At 39.2% G+C, this 19,115-nt stretch overlaps 2 protein-coding genes across 4 annotated transcripts in view; both read left to right on the top strand.

Moving 5' to 3' along the window:
• Positions 1–7,808, top strand: part of RB195_008448 (uncharacterized protein) — a gene marked incomplete at both ends in the record, with an annotated part of 11,766 nt that extends 3,958 nt beyond the window's left edge. For both annotated transcript variants that reach the window (XM_064194954.1, XM_064194955.1), the window contains 5 exons: positions 2,564–2,685; positions 5,308–5,377; positions 6,578–6,696; positions 7,573–7,643; positions 7,727–7,808. In XM_064194954.1, coding sequence (XP_064046099.1) covers positions 2,564–2,685; positions 5,308–5,377; positions 6,578–6,696; positions 7,573–7,643; positions 7,727–7,808 — 464 coding nt within the window. The remainder of the gene's footprint in view (positions 1–2,563; positions 2,686–5,307; positions 5,378–6,577; positions 6,697–7,572; positions 7,644–7,726) is intronic.
• A 486-nt stretch (positions 7,809–8,294) lies between these two features.
• RB195_008447 (uncharacterized protein) lies at positions 8,295–19,103 on the top strand (the record flags this gene model as incomplete). 2 transcript variants are annotated; one of them, XM_064194953.1, is made up of 9 exons in its annotated part: positions 13,521–13,528; positions 13,627–13,691; positions 13,743–13,807; positions 14,287–14,480; positions 15,905–16,050; positions 16,776–16,948; positions 17,036–17,200; positions 17,616–17,867; positions 18,738–19,103. In XM_064194953.1, the coding sequence occupies 9 exons, from the start codon at positions 13,521–13,523 to the stop codon at positions 19,101–19,103; spliced, it is 1,434 nt and encodes a 477-aa protein (XP_064046098.1). The 2 variants fall into 2 exon arrangements, with proteins under 2 accessions (XP_064046097.1, XP_064046098.1); XM_064194952.1 differs by lacking the exons at positions 13,521–13,528; positions 13,627–13,691; positions 13,743–13,807 and adding an exon at positions 8,295–8,336.
• Between the last annotated feature and the right edge of the window lie 12 nt (positions 19,104–19,115).

Genomic DNA, 19,115 nt, shown 5'->3' with positions numbered 1-19,115 from the left:
TTTTTAGTGGCTATGGTTGCCGCCAATTATGTTCAACCTAATGACCGTGACGCGTGTACCGCCGTGCTATTCATGGCAGAATTAGGCAAAATGACGCACATGTATCACCGTAAAATAACAAACGTCGTCAAGTGGTGATGAAAAAAAAAATTGTTGATTATCTTAATCTGAAGATTTTTTCGATATTTCGATTTTTTTTTTGAAAATCGACAAAGCATGACTGTTGTTTAAAATTTCATCGTGCTGTAGACGTAATTCACATATGAAACACATATTCCTTTATTTATTATTTTATTTATTATTTTATTATTTCTCGCATTTTTTTTCCAAACGCCTAACTTTCGTTTAGTGGTTGGTAGTTCACTACAAACCAAATCATGACTACAATTTTATGTGAGTCATTTAATTTCGTCGCAATTCAATGAATTTCAATGATTTTTCTTAGAGAAATTATTCAAACTCCATTCTCCCAAAGTTTGTTCAAAGTAGCGGAGAGTCAAGCAGTGAGCAGTCGAAATGCCTGAAATCGCTGAGCAAATATTTGAGAGGTCCGCACTTTGGGGGAAATTGATGTAGTTCTTTGATCGCGCAATCCAGAGTCACTTTAGTTTTTTGAGATGAGATTTTCCAGGAACGAAATCTTTAAAGAACGTTAAGCAGTGAGATTATTGCATAGTAAAAGTCACAAAAGTGGAAAAATCACATTTTCAAGGGATCTCTCTACACTCAAATCATATCGCGTTAAAAAAAACGTTTTCTGGTTTCGAAATCGGTAATACGATCGATAACGTGGTGCGTGAATGCATCACTCAAATGTTTCGAGGAAGCGAGCCAAAGAGGATCCTGAAAAGAAATGGATGGGAATTTCCGGAACATTTTAACCATATTCTTGCAACAATGCAAAAAAAAGGTGTTAGTTGGCCTGAAGAGAGAGAAGAGAATCTCATAACGAAGACTTGCTCGAACTTTTACGCCGTTTACGTGGCAGATATCCATGGTTCGTCAAGAAAATCAATTTAGATTTCGCAATCGAAATTCGAAAAAATTCGAAATTTATTCGAAAGTATGACGATCTCGTTCCAGTGTGCACGTATATATCACTCCGCTCGCAACAAAATTCTTCTACAAATTTATTGTCTTTTTTATTTTTACAAACTGTATCATACAGTAAACTGCACCCGCAGTGAGCTTTCACTGTATAGTACTAGTTATGTTTACGTTTCTGCGTTCCGACGAGGCTCCATCTCAGATTTAATGCTAGAAATTTGATCGTTGATGATCATGTATTCTTATATTTATTGTTCATTTTTCCATTTATTTCATTCTATTAATTATTTTTTATAACTTTATTTATTTAGACTTATTATTTTATTTTATTTTTGGACTTTCAGACATGAAGTTTGGCATTTATATACCTTATATCACTACAAAATATGTTTTTTCACTATCAGCGTCAGTTCAATCAATGCTATTTTCAATTCAAAACCCTACATACCGCAATTCTCTTCCGGGAAAAATTGGATTTTTTCCCCTAATTCTTTAGATCTGCTGGGTATAACGACAGTATTAGGATTATTATATATTATATTAGGATTATTATATGTCTACCGTATTATACTATATATTATTACACCTGTATTATTATGATATATCATATAGAGTTTCTTACCACATTTACTGCATTCAACCTTTTAAGATGTTTCCTTTTTTTTGATACAGGGAATTTTACGACTAACAGAAATTCACAGATGAATTTTCAGTTTTTCTACCTTTTGTTCTTTTTTGCACCATAATGCTCTCGCTTGAAATTATCCGCTTAATTTCAAATTTCTTCGGGAGTGACGAGAAAATGCTTCGTTACCTTCTTTTTTTCCGTTAGGTATGGATGCATGTGTGTCTCGTTATCGCAGTATTTTCGATGTATTTAATAAATAAATGAGTAAGTACGCAAATAGTGACGAAAACGAATCAATAAATCCAGAAATATGCACATTGTCATCCTAGTTATTTACAGAAACAAGTGAATCTGAAAATTTTCCTTGTTGAGAGGAGGTGGCTGTGGCTGCGTATCTCTGGATTTTTTTTTGGATAACAATTTTCGCACGAATAAAAATGACAACGCCCCAGACCTTTTTTTGCTTTTAAACACTATATTTTTATTGCTCGTGATGTTAATTACCACGATCGCGATAATGTAGTCCACACAAGTTGACTACACCTTTTTTCGGAGCATGGGACTGCGTGGGACCGTGTAGTCCATATGTGGACTACGGTTGTTTTTAATCTGATTTAGCTATACTGCTACCATTTCCATTTTTTGTCAATTTCCCTTCTCGAATGATTAAATTAGACTCAAGCGGAGCTGTATATCTCGTCTTCTTTATTTAAATTTTTTTATCTTTCGAATTTTAATGATAGTAACAATAACGAAAAAAAGCCCTCGGCCACCTCATGTCTAATTTTTCACAAAACCCGATTGTCATCAACGTTTCAAAGTATTTCGAAGAAAAAGAGCCAATTTTTCTTCTGTCGAAAAATTTCGGCAAAATTAGTGTCTTTTCAGGAAATGAACACATGCATACGGCAATTGAAGAGGCATGCACAGGCGTAAAAATAGGTGATGGAGGTCCATTCGGTGCTGTTATCATAAAAGATGGCAAAGTTGTGGCTAGAGGGCATAATATGGTAAGTTTAACTGGTATATTTTTCTTATTACAACACTCAATAGATTTTTCGAACTTTTTCCTGCACATCTCCTCTCCTTGTGCCCACCAAAAAAAAGAAGAAATTCAGAAATACAATCAATATTAGTAGAAACAACGAAAAAAAATCTTTTGAGAACGAAAAATCCTTTGGATCAATCAGAAATCAGAAAGATTGTAGTATTGAAGTGAGAGAAGCTACATTCAAAGAAAAAAAAAACTTAGCAGCTGAAGAAGCAAGAAGGATGACAAAAATTCCAGAAATGTCCATTGGTGTCTCGAATTCTTGGAAAAAATGAACCAAGTAGTTAGTGATAGTCCACCGAGCACTTTTGATCGTTCACAACACGGGACCCGTCTAAACTGCTTTGATTTGCTAGAAAATATGTAGTACATAAAGAATAAAGTGGATAAAGTCTCCGGCGTTAGGAAATCCGCTCGGGACCCGCCACCATGTTCACTTCAATTCGGGATCGTTTGAGGTTCAGGAATGTGTAACTGGCCAATACAATAACTGCGGGGGCTAGCCGACGGGTCAAGTCAGTGTTTTTATCCTCCCGGACAAGTCTGGTACCAATTTATCGACCCCTGAGGGATGAAAGACTTAGTGAGCACTAGGGCGAATTCGAACCTCCGATCGATCGTGCAGGAGGAGGAACCTCTAACCGCTACAGTACACCCGCCCTAATAATTAAATAACAATAAATTAATTAATTAGTAATAATAAACAATAATATATGAATAAAGGATAAAAAAGGATAAAGTCACTGATGTATCAATCCGCTTGGGACCTGCGCCACCGCGTTCACTTCAATTCAGAATGGTTTTTAGGGTTACGAATGCGTAACTGGCCCACACAATCACTTGCGGGGGCTGGTCGACGGGTCAAGTCAGTGTTTTTGTCCTCCCGGACAAATCTGGTTACGATTAATTGACCCCCGGAGGGATGAAATTATACTTTAAAAAATACTATAAACTTCTAATATAATGTAATTAATTATTAAGTATAATATAGTGTAATAACTAATAATTATAATACTATGAATTTTTACATTAATTATAATATTATGAATTTTTACGAACTATAAAGTTACATAGCTAATAGCACAACTTACCCGGTTAGCACCGGGGCGGTTTCGAACCCACGATCGATCGTACAGTCACAGCAGAACTTTTTGCCTGCTGCGCTACACTTGCCCCATACACGTTTGCGTATATATTCCCATTAAAAGGGAGTTAATTCTTTTCAAACGGATATAAAATCATGTTATAAGGTGTGTTGTTCCCAAATAAAGTTCTTTCAGGTCTTATTAGGTTTTTAACAATGTTTTCCGAGAAAAATAAACTATTTGAAATTAATTTTAAAATATGGGAATGAATTTTTATATTCGAAAATCATCGTAAATCTTGTCTTGTTAATTATCACTGAGAGGTTGCACTCTTTTTTTCAGGGATGATAAGTTAGTTTTGCAGAAATAAATCTACATAGGAGTCATTTCACACGCTTTTTTTTCGCCCGACGGCAAAAAGATTGATTACTGACAACTGAGATGTCCTTGAGATTTTCTTTTCGCTACGTTTCGTAGACTAATCTGTCATTATCGAAAATTAATGACTGTGACGGGTGAAAGAATGGCGTTTTTACAACGAGAATAGCATTTTCAACGTAGCATGGATAGGGGAGACGAAAAATCTTTGGAAAAACTGAAATATATTCACATTTGTCAAGTTTTAGATCACACTGATCGGCTTGACTCTCATTTTTTTTTCTCCAAATAATCATCTGAGCGCCAGAAATACTTCCATTTGTCCTGATCGCGTGCAACAGTTGCCCTTCTTTGACTTCTTCTTATGCGAAGAACATGAACGACGTCAATTTTTTTTTGGTGGGGGGGACTTTGTAAAAAAAATCTGACAGGCGGGTCGGCAGTCCTCCTAGAGTGTGTTGAATAACACGTGAAATTGAGATATATGGTACGCAACAGATCGGTCCGACGGATGCGGTTACGGATGTAGGAATGGGATCGATTACGGGATCACATGTTATCGATTGGAAATGATTTCTTCAGAAAAAAAAAACAGAAAAAGTCGTTCAGACGACCTGAAGCTCATTGCTGCAGTCCGAATGAGGCTAGCCAGGGACCAGCGCTTTGAAATTTTTTTTTTTAACATCACGAAGAAAAAGCTCATTCAGGGTCATGATACTTCAGACCTAAAGGTCAAAATGACCTAAAGGCTGATACAAATGTGTAATCGTGTGCAAATAAGATTGCGCCGTGGGACCCATGCTCACCCTACAGTCGGACTGGAGCTCGGAAGGATTGTCCCAGCCCGATCGCAACCGCAAATGCATAAATCTTCAGATTGTTTTGATTCAACGTAATTCGTGTAATTCGTGTCATATAAGCGAATTTAACTGAGTATTTGAGTTTTTAGAAGTCAATTAAGTGGTTTTTAGTAGTTGATGGTTTTTTGCTCGTATTTTTTAGCGATTTTTAGTAGCTTTTAGTAGATCGTGGTAGGGACATGACGGGAAAAAAGAAAATTTATGAACACACCTTTCATAAAAACCCTGATGACGTGAAGAAATCAGTTTTTTTTACAGGTATTGGTCAACAATGATCCAACTGCCCATGCTGAAGTAACCGCAATCCGATATGCGTGCAAAAATCTCGGTAAGTTGTACTATTAGATATGTATAGCAGTCTATAGACTAAAAGTACTTGGGTTTTTTTTTTATTTGAAGTAACAAATTTAGCCCAAAATGAATAGCCAAAGTCTGATTAGCTAGCCGTAAAATTCTGTTACAAGTTGTAAAAAAAAATAATTTTAATGAAAACTTCTTTCAGCAACGTAGAAGTAGCTAGAGCATCTTCTTTCCCTACTTTTTCTGTTCTAATGATTTCTAGGTGTATTATAGAATTAGAATTTGTAAGCGTAAAAATAACATAAGAAAAAAATCTTCATGTTATCTTAGATAATATAAAATAATGTAGTACAATATAGACAACCATATAAGTGTAATGTAGACAATAGTAATATCATTTAATAAATATGCAAATAATATGCATAATACATTATAATGTACAAATAACATAATAACATGTGTATTATATTATATAGATATATATTATCACAATATTATGACTTGAAAACCAAAAAAATTCAAAATTCAACGAGATTATAATTTTACAGGCACTTTCAATCTATCCGGTTGCACTTTTTCTCACATATCATGTGTGAGAAAAATTAAGCACAGAAATAATATAAGAAAAAAAAACATCATCATCATAATATCGTAACTTTTAATGTAATATAATCTAATGAACATATAATACAATAATACATGTGCTATAATATATCATCACCAAAATTTTATGACTTAAAAAAGTTAAATAATGTGCACAATAAAAATATAATACAATAATTATATAAATAATATACATAATTCACTGTAATTAATACAATAATATATGTACTGTAATATACACAGTATCACAATATCATGATTTAAAAGCATTATCCCACGAATCTGAGGTGGTACGGATTTCAGGTGAAGTATTCGTATACGGGATCGTAGATTATGGAGAGGGGGTGATTCCGTCCATTTCTTGCTAATTGCCGCAAACAAAAAAACGGCCCGGAAGATACGGCTTCGAGCGTTCCGGCGCGCTATTTTCCACAAGGAGTTCGAATGGAGCGCGCCAGTCTTGTGCACGCGCCGCATCTGCACGGGCCGTTTTTTACGGGAATTAGGAAGAAATGGACGGAATCACCACCCATAGTCTCCCATCCCGTATACAAATACTCCACCTGAAATCTGCACCACCTCAGATTCGTGGGGTGATGCCTTTAGCGAAATCATAACTTTACAGGCACCTTCAACCTATCCGGTTGCACTTTGTACACATCATGTTATCCTTGTCCAATGTGTATGGGCGCATGTTTATGGGCACGTTTAGATGCGATTTATTATGGAGCGTCAGCTGAACAGGTGAGCTAAAATCTCCCATGGAGAAAAAAACGAAACCTAATAGCCAGAATAAAGCTGTATAATAGTTATAGTTGGTTTCGTTCAGAATAGTTGTACCTCGATAAAAAAAAATCTATTAAACGCCCCTCACATTTTCACCAATAATACATTTTTTTATTCCTTTAATTATTTATTTATATAGTATATTTTCTCTCTGAAAAAAAAACCTCACAGATCGCTTCAAAATTTGACTTTCAATCATGGATTTCTGGTTTGGAATTTTTAGAACAAAATTTTCTTTTGTAGATATTAAGATTTTTAATCTTGAAATTTCTTTTTTTGTTAGATCTGAAAAAAAAATTTCTCCTGCAAAAATCACAACAGATATGTATCAAATTTAATTACAGAATTAATGTGAAAAAGTTAAAAATTTCCTTAGTTCCTCAAACAAAAGAAAAATGCAGGGAAGGTGACGTTGACAAGATCCGGAAGAGGAAAATCAAATTTAAGAAAAAATTAATTGTATAAGGTTCGCTACCGTACTCATATTATTGCTATGGGTAATTCAAAAATACAGGCGAGAACACCTGTGTTGCACCATCGCACCGGGATCTGTAGATTGCTTAAGTGACCAGAAATTAATTATAAGAATGGAGTCTGCAAAAAAGGGCTGTGGTCCTTAGGGGAAATTCCCTGTACATATGATGCAACACTATCATATTTTATTATTTTATTTTTATTATTTTTTATCATTTAACTTTTATTTTATTTTTTTTATTTAACTCTTTTGATTTTTTTTTTGTTTTTTGTACATGAAACAAGCAAAATTCGGGATTTCAAACAAGCATCAAGAGAATCCTTTAATGATGTCCTAGCAAGGATCACGTCTTTTTCCAGGCAGCAGCGATCGGTTTCGACGATAAAGCATTCTATGATTTCCTTAAAAACCCAAAATCAGATCAATTCCGGTGAGTGGCACATGTTTTTGTTGTTTTTTCCTTGCTAGAAAAAAAACCCAAGATAAATAAATCCGCAAAACCGAATCTTACAGGAAATTGGAACATCTACCCGCGAAAGATTACCTTCGACCATTTGAGATGTGGACGAAAAAGATGGATAAAACTCCTTATTGAAAATTTCCCAGTGATCGAAAAAATATGACAATGAACCGTGTGATCCTAAACATTTCCCAAGCAAACTCAGTGATTTCTCGTAAAATTTATCTCGTATGGTTGAATTTTTCACATACAATAAAAGAAATTCACTTCTTGTGGTTGATAACGGCTGTGTGATCACTTCGTTGCTGTTAACGATAAGGGCCCTAAGGAATGAAGGTGTGCGGTCAGGATTTCCTTGTGCTCATTTCTCTACGAGTTCGTTTCTCATCAAATGCTGTGATTTTCCGGGAATTCGTAGAATAAGGAGGATTTTCGATCGTTCCTCAATGTTCAAGGATTATCAAAGAGTTCAAATCTTACATATCTACTCTATGTATGTGAATCGAGGAAGTATTTAAGGTGTACGCAGTTTCACTCGCTGGAATTACCGATTTTATTAATATTACAATAATAATATATACTTATAATTGTGTTTCTGGATAACATGATCCGAATACTTCAATGCAGCACTCTAGCTCTTTCCGAGGATGTGTAGCGCAGTCGGTAAGGGACTCGTCTGTGAATCCGCGACCAATGCATGGTTCGAAATCGCCCCAATACCAACCAAACTTTCATCCCTTCGAAATCGATAAATTAGTGTAGGACTTGTGTGGGAAAACAACACTTACGAAGCACATCGAGTCCCCTTCACAAGTTATTGTGAAGCTCACAAATGCATTCATAAACCTCAAACGGTACCACCTTATCGTTTTGCTTAAAGGCATCACCCCACGAATCTGAGGTGGTATGGATTTCAAGTGGGTTATGCCTATACAGGGTCGTAGATTATTTGGAGGAAAGTGATTCCGTCCATTTCTTCTTAATTGAGGTAAAAAAAACGGCCGAGAAGCTACGGCTTCGAGCATTTCGGGGCGCTATTTTCTACGACGAGTTCGATTGGAGCGCGCCAGCCTTGTGCATGTAATCTACGACCCCGTATACGAATACTCCACCTGAAATCCGCACCACCTCAAATTCGTGGGGTGATGCCTTTGAGTGAAGTTGACCGGACCCACGCTAAGTTTTGCAATTTATCAAACTACCGGGACTTACGCTTTCGCTGGGGGTTCCGCAATATGTGAAATGATACGCTTCCTTTAATGTGGCTCTTTGAAACTGCTGCGATAGTACGATCTTGTAATAGATCGTCATCTGATCAGACATCACTGCCCATAGTAATCCCTTAGGTCAACTGAACTCACTCGAACAATCTTTAGTCGAGTTACGACGTGAGGAAGGCAACCGATCACAATTCGAAGCGATCTCACAGATTAATAGCGACTGATAAAGTTTTTTTTCCCCTCGCACATTCCTCGTAATTTCAAATCAAAGAATGGCGATACATGTTCGCAACGACAGGAAAACTCGTCCACATTCCGCTGCACTTATTTTGACGCCTAAAACGTGTAGTGATAGTCCAACACGATAATAGAAGATAGAACAGAAAGGAATAGATTAGAATAGAATAAATACCAGGAGAGTAGAGTAGAATTTAAATAGGTCTCCGTTTCGCCTCTACCCTTAGACGAAATGAAAAGTGTAGAAATATGGCCACAGTATGTATATAGTCGGATCAGAACGACGTAAAGCACGGACAGTTGCGTAAGCAGCTGCGCTGGAAGCGGCGCAATGGAGCGTTGCGGTTGGGATCATGTTGGGATCCTCGCTACCGCCACGCATCCGATTCCAACCGCTGTCTCCACCGCACCGCTTCAAGCGCCGCCGCTTACGCAACTGCACCGTGCTTCATGTCGTTTTGACCCGACCCCCCAAATAGAGCAAAAAAAAAAGTTATGGAACTTGGAAGCTATGGAAAAACTTGCTTCCCTCTCCGCACCCACACACGCTACCTGGTCTGGTCACAAGACTATCCGTATAAAAACACTTTGATCGCAGTGCGAAAGTTCGACTTTCCTTGAATCTTGGCATAGAGATAGCAACTTGTTGATCCTAGGGGATGATGACTTGTTCTGGATGAAGCATTTGAGAGGATATATTGCAAATGCTCTTACTTTCCAGGCTCTGACGAAGGCGACAACGCCGAAACGTTAGCCGTAATAAATTTTGTTAACAATCTTGGCTGTTGCTTAAATTCGACTATCAATAACTTTGATCGCACTTATTACGCCAGGAACCATTGTGTGGCCTAATTTAGATTTGGGCCGAAATTTTACACGATGACTCAACCATCCTTATATGAAAACGAAATAGTTTAGGAAAGGGTTTGTTATGGGCACAGCTTTAAAATCGAACTCTGACTGAAGGCTCCGGGGTGGTTCTGCTCATCTCTTCCTAATCCTCGTAAAAAAAAACGGTGTGGAAAACGCCGCTTTCTATGACGACTGCAGTTGCAGAGCGCCGTCCCCGAGTACGCGCCGCATCTACTTGCGAACGGTCGAAGATCAGTGAGATCTCCTCACCAGCCTGGTCAAGTAAAACCAATGAATAGGCAGAGACCCGGGACATGAACATAGGGGCGCGTTCTAACCTCGTAGGAAGTAAAGCTGTTCCCACGCCGCTTTTTTTGTGACAGTTAGGGAGAGATGAGCGGAACCATCCCGGATCCAGCAATCTACAACCCCATCTCTAGCTTTTCCTGCGGAATCCCTCACCACGTCAAATTCGTGCTATGCCGCCCTCAAACTCGGACTTGCTGAAATCGTTTTTACATCTACAAAAAGTGATGTTTTGTAGAATAAAACAATATTTTTATGCCATTTTGTAGGGTAGCCGATCACAAATTTCGACTAAATTTGATCTACGATGTTTGGTGTGGATTTTTCTGGAAGAGGTGATAAAATTCAGGTCGACACAACATTCTGTACACTTTCATTTCTCTATTTCCATGCAGATGACAATCGTAATTGGAGGGAAAACGAAATAAGAGGAATGCGATCGATTGAGTGCTGGGGGGAAAAAAATCTGATAAGGAATGTATCAGACGGTGATAGAATACTACTCTGTTAAGTCCAGACATAAATTCCCACTTTTACATAAATAAGGAGAATACATTTCTCGAATTACTATTCCTTATTTCTTCTTACTTTTCTCATTTCTTCTCCTTGATCTGCTCCAATCGAAGATCACTCGATTGATCAGATTCGCTGCCAACATTAAATTTTTGACAGCACTACAAGTGATGGAATTTTACTTCTAATTCAGTACTTATGAAAATTTTTCTTGTACAACTGAAAAATAATCACGAAATGACATTTTTTAATATCATTTTGCCTAATAGATCTAAAATTTTGAATATGAATTTGATCAACGAAGTCTGCTAAGGAATTTTTTTTCCGGAAAAGGTGATAGCGTTTGAGACCGCATAGCATTTCGCATAGTATCACTCATTCTTCCACTTTCTTTTTTTATTAAGCTCTTTTAAATCTTCTATTCTTCTAAATTATTATTTATTTCTGTTTTTATTTCTGGAATTAGAAGGAAAACGAAATAAATACGGTTTTAAATTGGAAAATTACTCGACTCCCCCCTCGCCGGCAGAACAATGATCCCTTTTGACGGGTGTTCCCATAAAAAAAACTGCTGGTTTTTTTTTCCTTTACAACGATCTGTCGTCCCATTTTCTTTTCTCGATTTGGGGAAGCGATACGAACGTGCACTTACGGACGAATCAGAGTGATTTGATCCATAGTACAATTACGTAAAACGTACGATTCCGATGGAAGTTCGTACAGCCTCGATTAGAGCTGGCGAGGTTCCCCAGCTCTCCGGGACCCTGCACAGCTGCACCGGAAGTTTGGTGATTTTGGCTCCACCGTATCTCGCCTCGCAGGGTCCCATTCTTCCTATTTTCACTATCCTATATTTCCTTTCCCACTGCCTACGTTTGCTATTAGGGTCCTCACGAAGGTTTTAGGTGAAATCTCTATTTTTCCTGACTTTTTCAACTCTTTACCGGCCTCAATTAATTGTATAGGCCAAGACGAGTTCCAGAAAACCTCCACGATTACGAATTGCAGGAAAACGCGTACCAGCGCGTATCGTCCCAAATGAATTGATGCGCCAGAGGGACTTTTACAGAGACTTTTTCAACTCTTTCTCCATCTCCAAAGATCTTAATCAATATTGATTCCAGCGATCTTCTCCCTATTCCGTGAAATGCTACACTACACACCGTTTTCTCTTCTCTGAACAATTATCGAATACTTTTTTCCCCGATAATCGTTTAAAGTAGAGAAAACGCAGGGCACTCGAGACATAAATCGTACAACAAATTCTATTTGGTCTTATTTCTCCATGTTTCATTTGCAAGATGTACAAATATATCGATATTCATATGTTTTTTGTAGGAAAATATGTCGATATTGATGTTTTATGTAGGATAACGATATTTGATCTACGCATTATCGGGCTATCGATTTTGCTGTGTACGATAACCATCGACGATATGACATTTGATCTACACATGTACAATCGTCCAGCAACCATAACTCTTTTTTCTGGAAAACTCCGGGAAAATTTTCCAGAGGTTAAAGAGGAGCAGAAAAGATTTTGATGATGAAAAGAGCAGATAAGAAAGAAAAGAAAAACATTTCTAAATGTAGAATGAGAGAAGAACTTCCGAAAACGAATTATTCACATCCATTGACGATTTGCGTGTGTGTGTGTGTGTGTGTGTGTGTGTGTGTGTGTGTGTGTGTGTGTGTGTGTGTGTGTGTGTGTGTGTGTGTGTGTGTGTGTGTGTGTGTGTGTGTGTGTGTGTGTGTGTGTGTGTGTGTGTGTGTGTGTGTGTGTGTGTGTGTGTGTGTGTGTGTGTGTGTGTGTGTGTGTGTGTGTGTGTGTGTGTGTGTGTGTGTGTGTGTGTGTGTGTGTGTGTGTGTGTGTGTGTGTGTGTGTGTGTGTGTGTGTGTGTGTGTGTGTGTGTGTGTGTGTGTGTGTGTGTGTGTGTGTGTGTGTGTGTGTGTGTGTGTGTGTGTGTGTGTGTGTGTGTGTGTGTGTGTGTGTGTGTGTGTGTGTGTGTGTGTGTGTGTGTGTGTGTGTGTGTGTGTGTGTGTGTGTGTGTGTGTGTGTGTGTGTGTGTGTGTGTGTGTGTGTGTGTGTGTGTGTGTGTGTGTGTGTGTGTGTGTGTGTGTGTGTGTGTGTGTGTGTGTGTGTGTGTGTGTGTGTGTGTGTGTGTGTGTGTGTGTGTGTGTGTGTGTGTGTGTGTGTGTGTGTGTGTGTGTGTGTGTGTGTGTGTGTGTGTGTGTGTGTGTGTGTGTGTGTGTGTGTGTGTGTGTGTGTGTGTGTGTGTGTGTGTGTGTGTGTGTGTGTGTGTGTGTGTGTGTGTGTGTGTGTGTGTGTGTGTGTGTGTGTGTGTGTGTGTGTGTGTGTGTGTGTGTGTGTGTGTGTGTGTGTGTGTGTGTGTGTGTGTGTGTGTGTGTGTGTGTGTGTGTGTGTGTGTGTGTGTGTGTGTGTGTGTGTGTGTGTGTGTGTGTGTGTGTGTGTGTGTGTGTGTGTGTGTGTGTGTGTGTGTGTGTGTGTGTGTGTGTGTGTGTGTGTGTGTGTTCCAACTATAAAGCGGTACGAGTGACGAGAACTCATTCGTTATTGACAAGCATTCTTTTCCACTGTTCTTCGAAAGATTTCTTTCAAGAATCCAGAACGCTTCCAGTGTTTTCCTTGCCGATATTTCTGTTTCGTGAGCCAGTATAACGCATTTCACATCATAGTTGTTTCTGTCACGAGGTTTTTATGATCGGGTAGGAACGACCTGAAATTTGGTGAAATTCCATGAGCGGCTGCACTCGTAGCGGCACGGGGAAGCGAAGCGGTTGGGATTGAGGTGGGACCTTCGCAGGACCACTCGACGCTGCAAGTCGCGACGGTCCCATCTCATCCGCTATCTCCAGCACCGAGCTTTAGGTCGTTTTGACCGTTTTCGTTTCTATTACCCAAACTATTTACTATTTTTAGAGATGCGTGTCGAAGCTCTGGCTGCTTTCAAAGGTTGCTGCGAAGCTGTCTCTCCATATTTATGCGTGAAGCAGTTACGTTCTTTTCTCCTTCCTTTTCTTTTTTTTTTTCTTATTCACTATCATCGCGTGGACATATACGGTAAGGCTGGGCGGGACGGTTCACAGTCCTCACCAAAATTTCTGTCCCGTTGCAATCACCTCGCGAGCGGCTGCGACGCGGCAGTCGTCATGCGTGCTGTTGTAGGGCATGTCGTCCGCAATGCATGGCTACGTATAGTAGGGTCAAAACGAAGCGGTTAGGATTGTAGTGGGACCGTGAGACCCTTGCTAGCCCCAGCCATCGTTGCAGTTAGCGATGGTCCCATATCGATTCCAACCGCCATCCACCTCCACCGCGCCGCATCGAGCGCGGACGCTTACGCAACTGCGCGGCGGTTCATGTCGTTTTGACCCGACTATAGTAGTCGTAATGGGGAGAGAATTTTTCTGTGGACTTTTTTTTTGTGAAATTTTTCGTGAATATCGTCAAGATTTTGTTTTAGGCGTTACGTTTGACATCCGAAAATCTTACCGTACTCTCATCAACGGGGAATGTAACCATCAATATATCGAGTGGTACTCGTTTTATAATTACCGCATTCGGGAAAGCGTCGATAGCAATGGCTAAGGCGGCAGAGGAACAGCTTGGAACACGTCTACATGAAGGAGTGGTAATTGCGCCGAACGTGGGAAAAATGTATGTTTATCTACGAATTTTTCACATAAACTCCTAGATTGATTTAAATTATAAAAAAATTTAATGATGAATAAATGATACAATAATAAATAATTAAGTAATTTAAATAATATAATGATACAAATAATATGACATGACAATATAAATAAGTAATAATAAATTTGCCAGACAGATTTAAAATTTTGACAGAAATTGATCAAAGAATTTCCGTTAAAAAATTTTTTTCTTCCGGAAGAGGTGATAAAGTTTGAAAGCACACAGCATTCCGTATAAATAAAAAATAAAAAATGATAATAAAATAATAATGAGTAATATAAACACCATGAATTATTTCAGCGAAACACTTGTCACTGGCCGAACAATAAGGATATAGTTGAGCTCCTAATTTTTAGGAGACTTTAGGGCTTAACACTAAAGAGTTATTTTTTTGCCAGCTTTAGAAGGTGCAAATAATGAGTTATCGCTAGAAGGGTTCGACTTTAGATAAGCTTTTTGTTAAAGGCAATGCACCGCGAAGCTGACGATGCTAGGGTCGATGTGGGAAAATCCAGAGGCCAGGGTAGACCACGAGTATTAGTGTGACCCCGCTTAATTTTCCTTAGTCATCCTGGAAGAAAAGCGCCGCATCAGCAAGCGAGCGGCCGAGAATCAATGAGGTTTCTTCAGCAGCTTGTTAAAGTAAAACCAATGAACAGGCTGCTGAGAGAACTAAACAATGGTGACGCGTTCTAACGTATCTCGTAGGAAGAAATGACGTTTCCCACGCCGTTTTTCATGTTATTAAAGGGGAGCTGTGCGGTACCACGCTCATGGTAATCTATATCCCGAATTCTATATTTGTCCACAGAGACCCAACATCATCAGTTTCGTGATAGGCTGCCTGTAAAGAAGCAGATCTAAGAAAAGAGGATGTGGGGATCTCTTCACAAATATATTATATGATTAGTGGTATAGTTCATGAGCGAACGTGACTGTTTTCGCCCCAATCAATCCCGTTCCCACTGATTCAACAAAGAAAAAATGGCATGGGAAAGGGGGCGGCTGCACCGAATCCCCCTACGAAACACCTACTAACGTGTCATGTCCATGAGAGGAGGTGTACACGCGGCATGTGTCAACGAGCGGAAGAGACACTGACAATACCCCATTGTCGCCTAATAACGTACCACGTTTGCGAGATCAAGTGCGCTCGCTGGCCGCTCGCACACTTGATCTCGCAAACGTGGTACGTTATTAGGCGCCTCGTAGGGGGTACCGGTGCGACAACGTCGTCGTTCCCACGCCGTTTTTCCTGGATAATGAGAAGAATCGGGCGTGATCGCGCTCATAATCGTGAGCGATAGCACTAACACAATCGTAAAGAGATCAAACCACTCTGTTTTTTGGTGTGCTGCATTTAATATATAGCTTCAATACTCTTTCAGCAGTAATCCACACCTTCGATCTCATGTGTTCTATGGAGCTCAACACAACCTACCGGATGCGGATTCTGTGACGGCTACACATACGGCATTGGATTGTATTCAGAAGAATGACTCAACAGATTCTGTATTTCTTTTCCTCGTCTCAGGTATTTTACCTTACCATTTAATATTATCGAGCGGGTGTAGCACAGTCGTCAAGAGGTTCCGCTGTGGCCGCACGGTCAAAGGTTCGAAACCGCTTCAGTGCCAACCAAAGCTTTTATCTTTCCGAGGTCGATAAACTGGTACCAGACTTCCGTGAATTCTTAATCTTCCTGTCTGGGAGGATAAAAACAGTGATTTGACACATCGGCTGCGCCCAGAAAGTCATTGTAAAGGCCAACACTCCTTCCAAAACCTCAACGATTACGAATTACAGTAGAGCGCGTTGGTGCGTCCCGAGCGGAATGATACGCCAGAGACTTCGTCGTTTATCCTTTGATTAAAGGAATCACCCCACGAATCTGAGATGGTGCAGATTCCAGGTGGAGTATTCGTATACGGGATCGTAGATTAAGGAGAGGTGGGTGATTCCGTCAATTTCTTCCTAATTGCCGTAACAAACAGCACAGAAGATACGGCTTCGAGCATTCCGGGGCGCCATTTTCTACCAGGAGTTCGGTTGGAGCGCGCCAGCCTTGTGCACGCGCCGCTTCTTCTGGGCCGTTTTTTCGGAAATTAGGAAGAAATGGACGGAATCATCCCCCTCTCCATAATTTGCTATGCCGTATACGAATATTCCACCTGAAATATGTATCACCTCGGATTCGTGGGGTGATGCCTTTAACATTATCTGGACAAATGTTGGATATTTGATGGGGATTTCTATTAGGTGGTGGCTCAGCACTGTTTTGCTCACCTGATGGCGTAACACTTGAGGAGAAGTTGAGCACAATTCGTACGCTCACCGCAAACGGTGCGGATATCCGAGTACTTAACGCATTCCGTCAGAAATTATCCACTGTGAAAGGTGGTAAAACGCTGAACTATGTGAAAAAAGGACAAGTAAGTTTATTTCTTTTTTTAAAAATACTGTAGCTAGTTTTTATTTTTTGCGAGAAAAATTAACTTTTTCCGTCGCATTTTTTTCAGGTCGTCACTTTGCTCATCTCAGACTTGATCGATAATCTCATACAGTTTATCGCAAGTGGGCCAACGGTTCTACAAACGAAATCCATGATTGAAATGTCGAATACATTGACATCATTACCAAAATGGAAATCCTTACTACCTGCAGAAATTCTGAGCAAGCTGAAGGTCTCTATTTATTTATTTATTTGCTTATTTATTTATTTATCTATTCATCCATGTACACCAATGGTGCACAAGAAAAGAAAGATAAAAAAATGGAACACATTTTGTCTGAGTCAGAGAATCTTACGAACCGAAGAAAAATTACAAACTTTACTGAAACCTAAATATTTATGTTCTTTACAAGTTATAATGTTTTTTTTAAATGTTATATTTGTTTACTTACAGTTGTTTTTCTCAACGTTTGTGGTGCAGTTCGACAGTAATAGGGGTCATTCTTCACCGAACGAAATCAAACGGCTTAAAATTTAATGCTAAAGACAAAGCTATGATCAATCAATATCAATCAATATGACCTGCCTATATTTGTTATTTGTCAATGTTTATTTTTCGTGACCAACGTCAAAAGTCTCCCATTCAGGATTCACCTCCACAATCCACTGTACAACCTCACAATATCATTGTAGCGTGTATATCTAACGCTCTGGCGGAGTTGAAAAGATTTTTCATTCTACACGGTTACGATGCTCAAATCATAACATCGACTCTCGAAGGAAATGCAGCTCAAAGAGGAAAAGATTTTGCTGAACTAATCATGTCGACTAAGGAGGATTTTCCGGAAAAATTGAAGAAATTCGGTGGGAAATTGACCGCTGCTCCTACCACAAACAGGGTGAGTTTTAATTACAATTCTCGATTACATTTATTTTTTTTTTCTTTTCTGGATTCCATTCAATGGAATCATCACCTAAGATTGCTATCGGTCGGTAAATTCAAAAAAAAAATAGAATAAAATAACAGGTAAAAGATGGAATTTGTATCACATTTTTTCATTACCAGGAACCGCTAGGATTTTTATATACCTTTATACATACCTTATATATACCTGTATATATACTTTTTTTTCTCCAAAAACGATTTAACATTAAAACAAGAGTCTTTATAGGGGAACTTATGTGTCATCGTAGAGGTTTCATTCAGCACTTTAAAATGTGGTTCTGCTCTATGGCGCCTTGAAGAAATTAACAATTTTAGACAGAAAAGTGGAACTACAGCTCTAAAAAATTAAACAGGAAATTCCCCATCACTGTAGAGCAGCCGCTAATGTGGTTTAAACAGTTAAAAACCCGTTTAAATAGATCCTTCTCCATAGATTTCGCATAGGTTTCTTGCTGTCGAACTGTATTAGTATGAAACGTTACATACTAAGGTATGGTAGAGTCAAAACGACATGAAGCTCAATGCAGTTATGTAAGCGCATGAGCACGAAGCGATGCGGCAGATCGTTGCGGTTAAGAAAGAGAGGGACCCTTGCTAGCACCATTCATCGTTGCAATTCGCTATGGTCCTACCTCAAATACCAGCTCCTCCATTGCGCCGCCGTTGGAGCGCAGCCGCTTACGTAACTTCACTAACTTCATATCGTTTTAACCCGACTTTATTTCTCATATGTGATGATAGCATGGCTAGATTCTTATCACTTCCATGATCATATCGTCACTTTTCCAGGTTTATATAAAATAAGGATTACCGCTAAGTTCAGATCGCTTTCCTGTTCGGCGGTGAGACAACGGTGGTGCTGCGTGGCGACGGAAAAGGAGGTCGATGTCAGGAAATGGTTCTATCTTGCTTGATGGCTCTCGCTTCTTCCGGCAAAACAATGCCGAAGTTCTTATTTCTGGCTGCTGGAACTGATGGGATTGACGGTCCGACGGATGCTGCTGGTGCGTACATTACTAACGCGGATGTTGACAAGAAAATCGTGGGAAAAGGCTTAAAATACCTGGAAATCTCAAATTCTTACGAGTTTTGGTCAACTTACAACAATGGTAAGAATCACTTCAAACCTGGCCCAACTGGTACTAATGTGATGGATATACAAATTGTTCTACTGGACTTTGATCAATAAATGTTTTCGGAG

This window comes from Necator americanus, chromosome III (genome assembly GCF_031761385.1).
Source record: "Necator americanus strain Aroian chromosome III, whole genome shotgun sequence".
NCBI lineage: Eukaryota > Metazoa > Nematoda > Chromadorea > Rhabditida > Ancylostomatidae > Necator > Necator americanus.
Note: the sequence above shows the minus strand (reverse complement) of the source record. Positions and strands in the feature narration are given on the sequence as shown.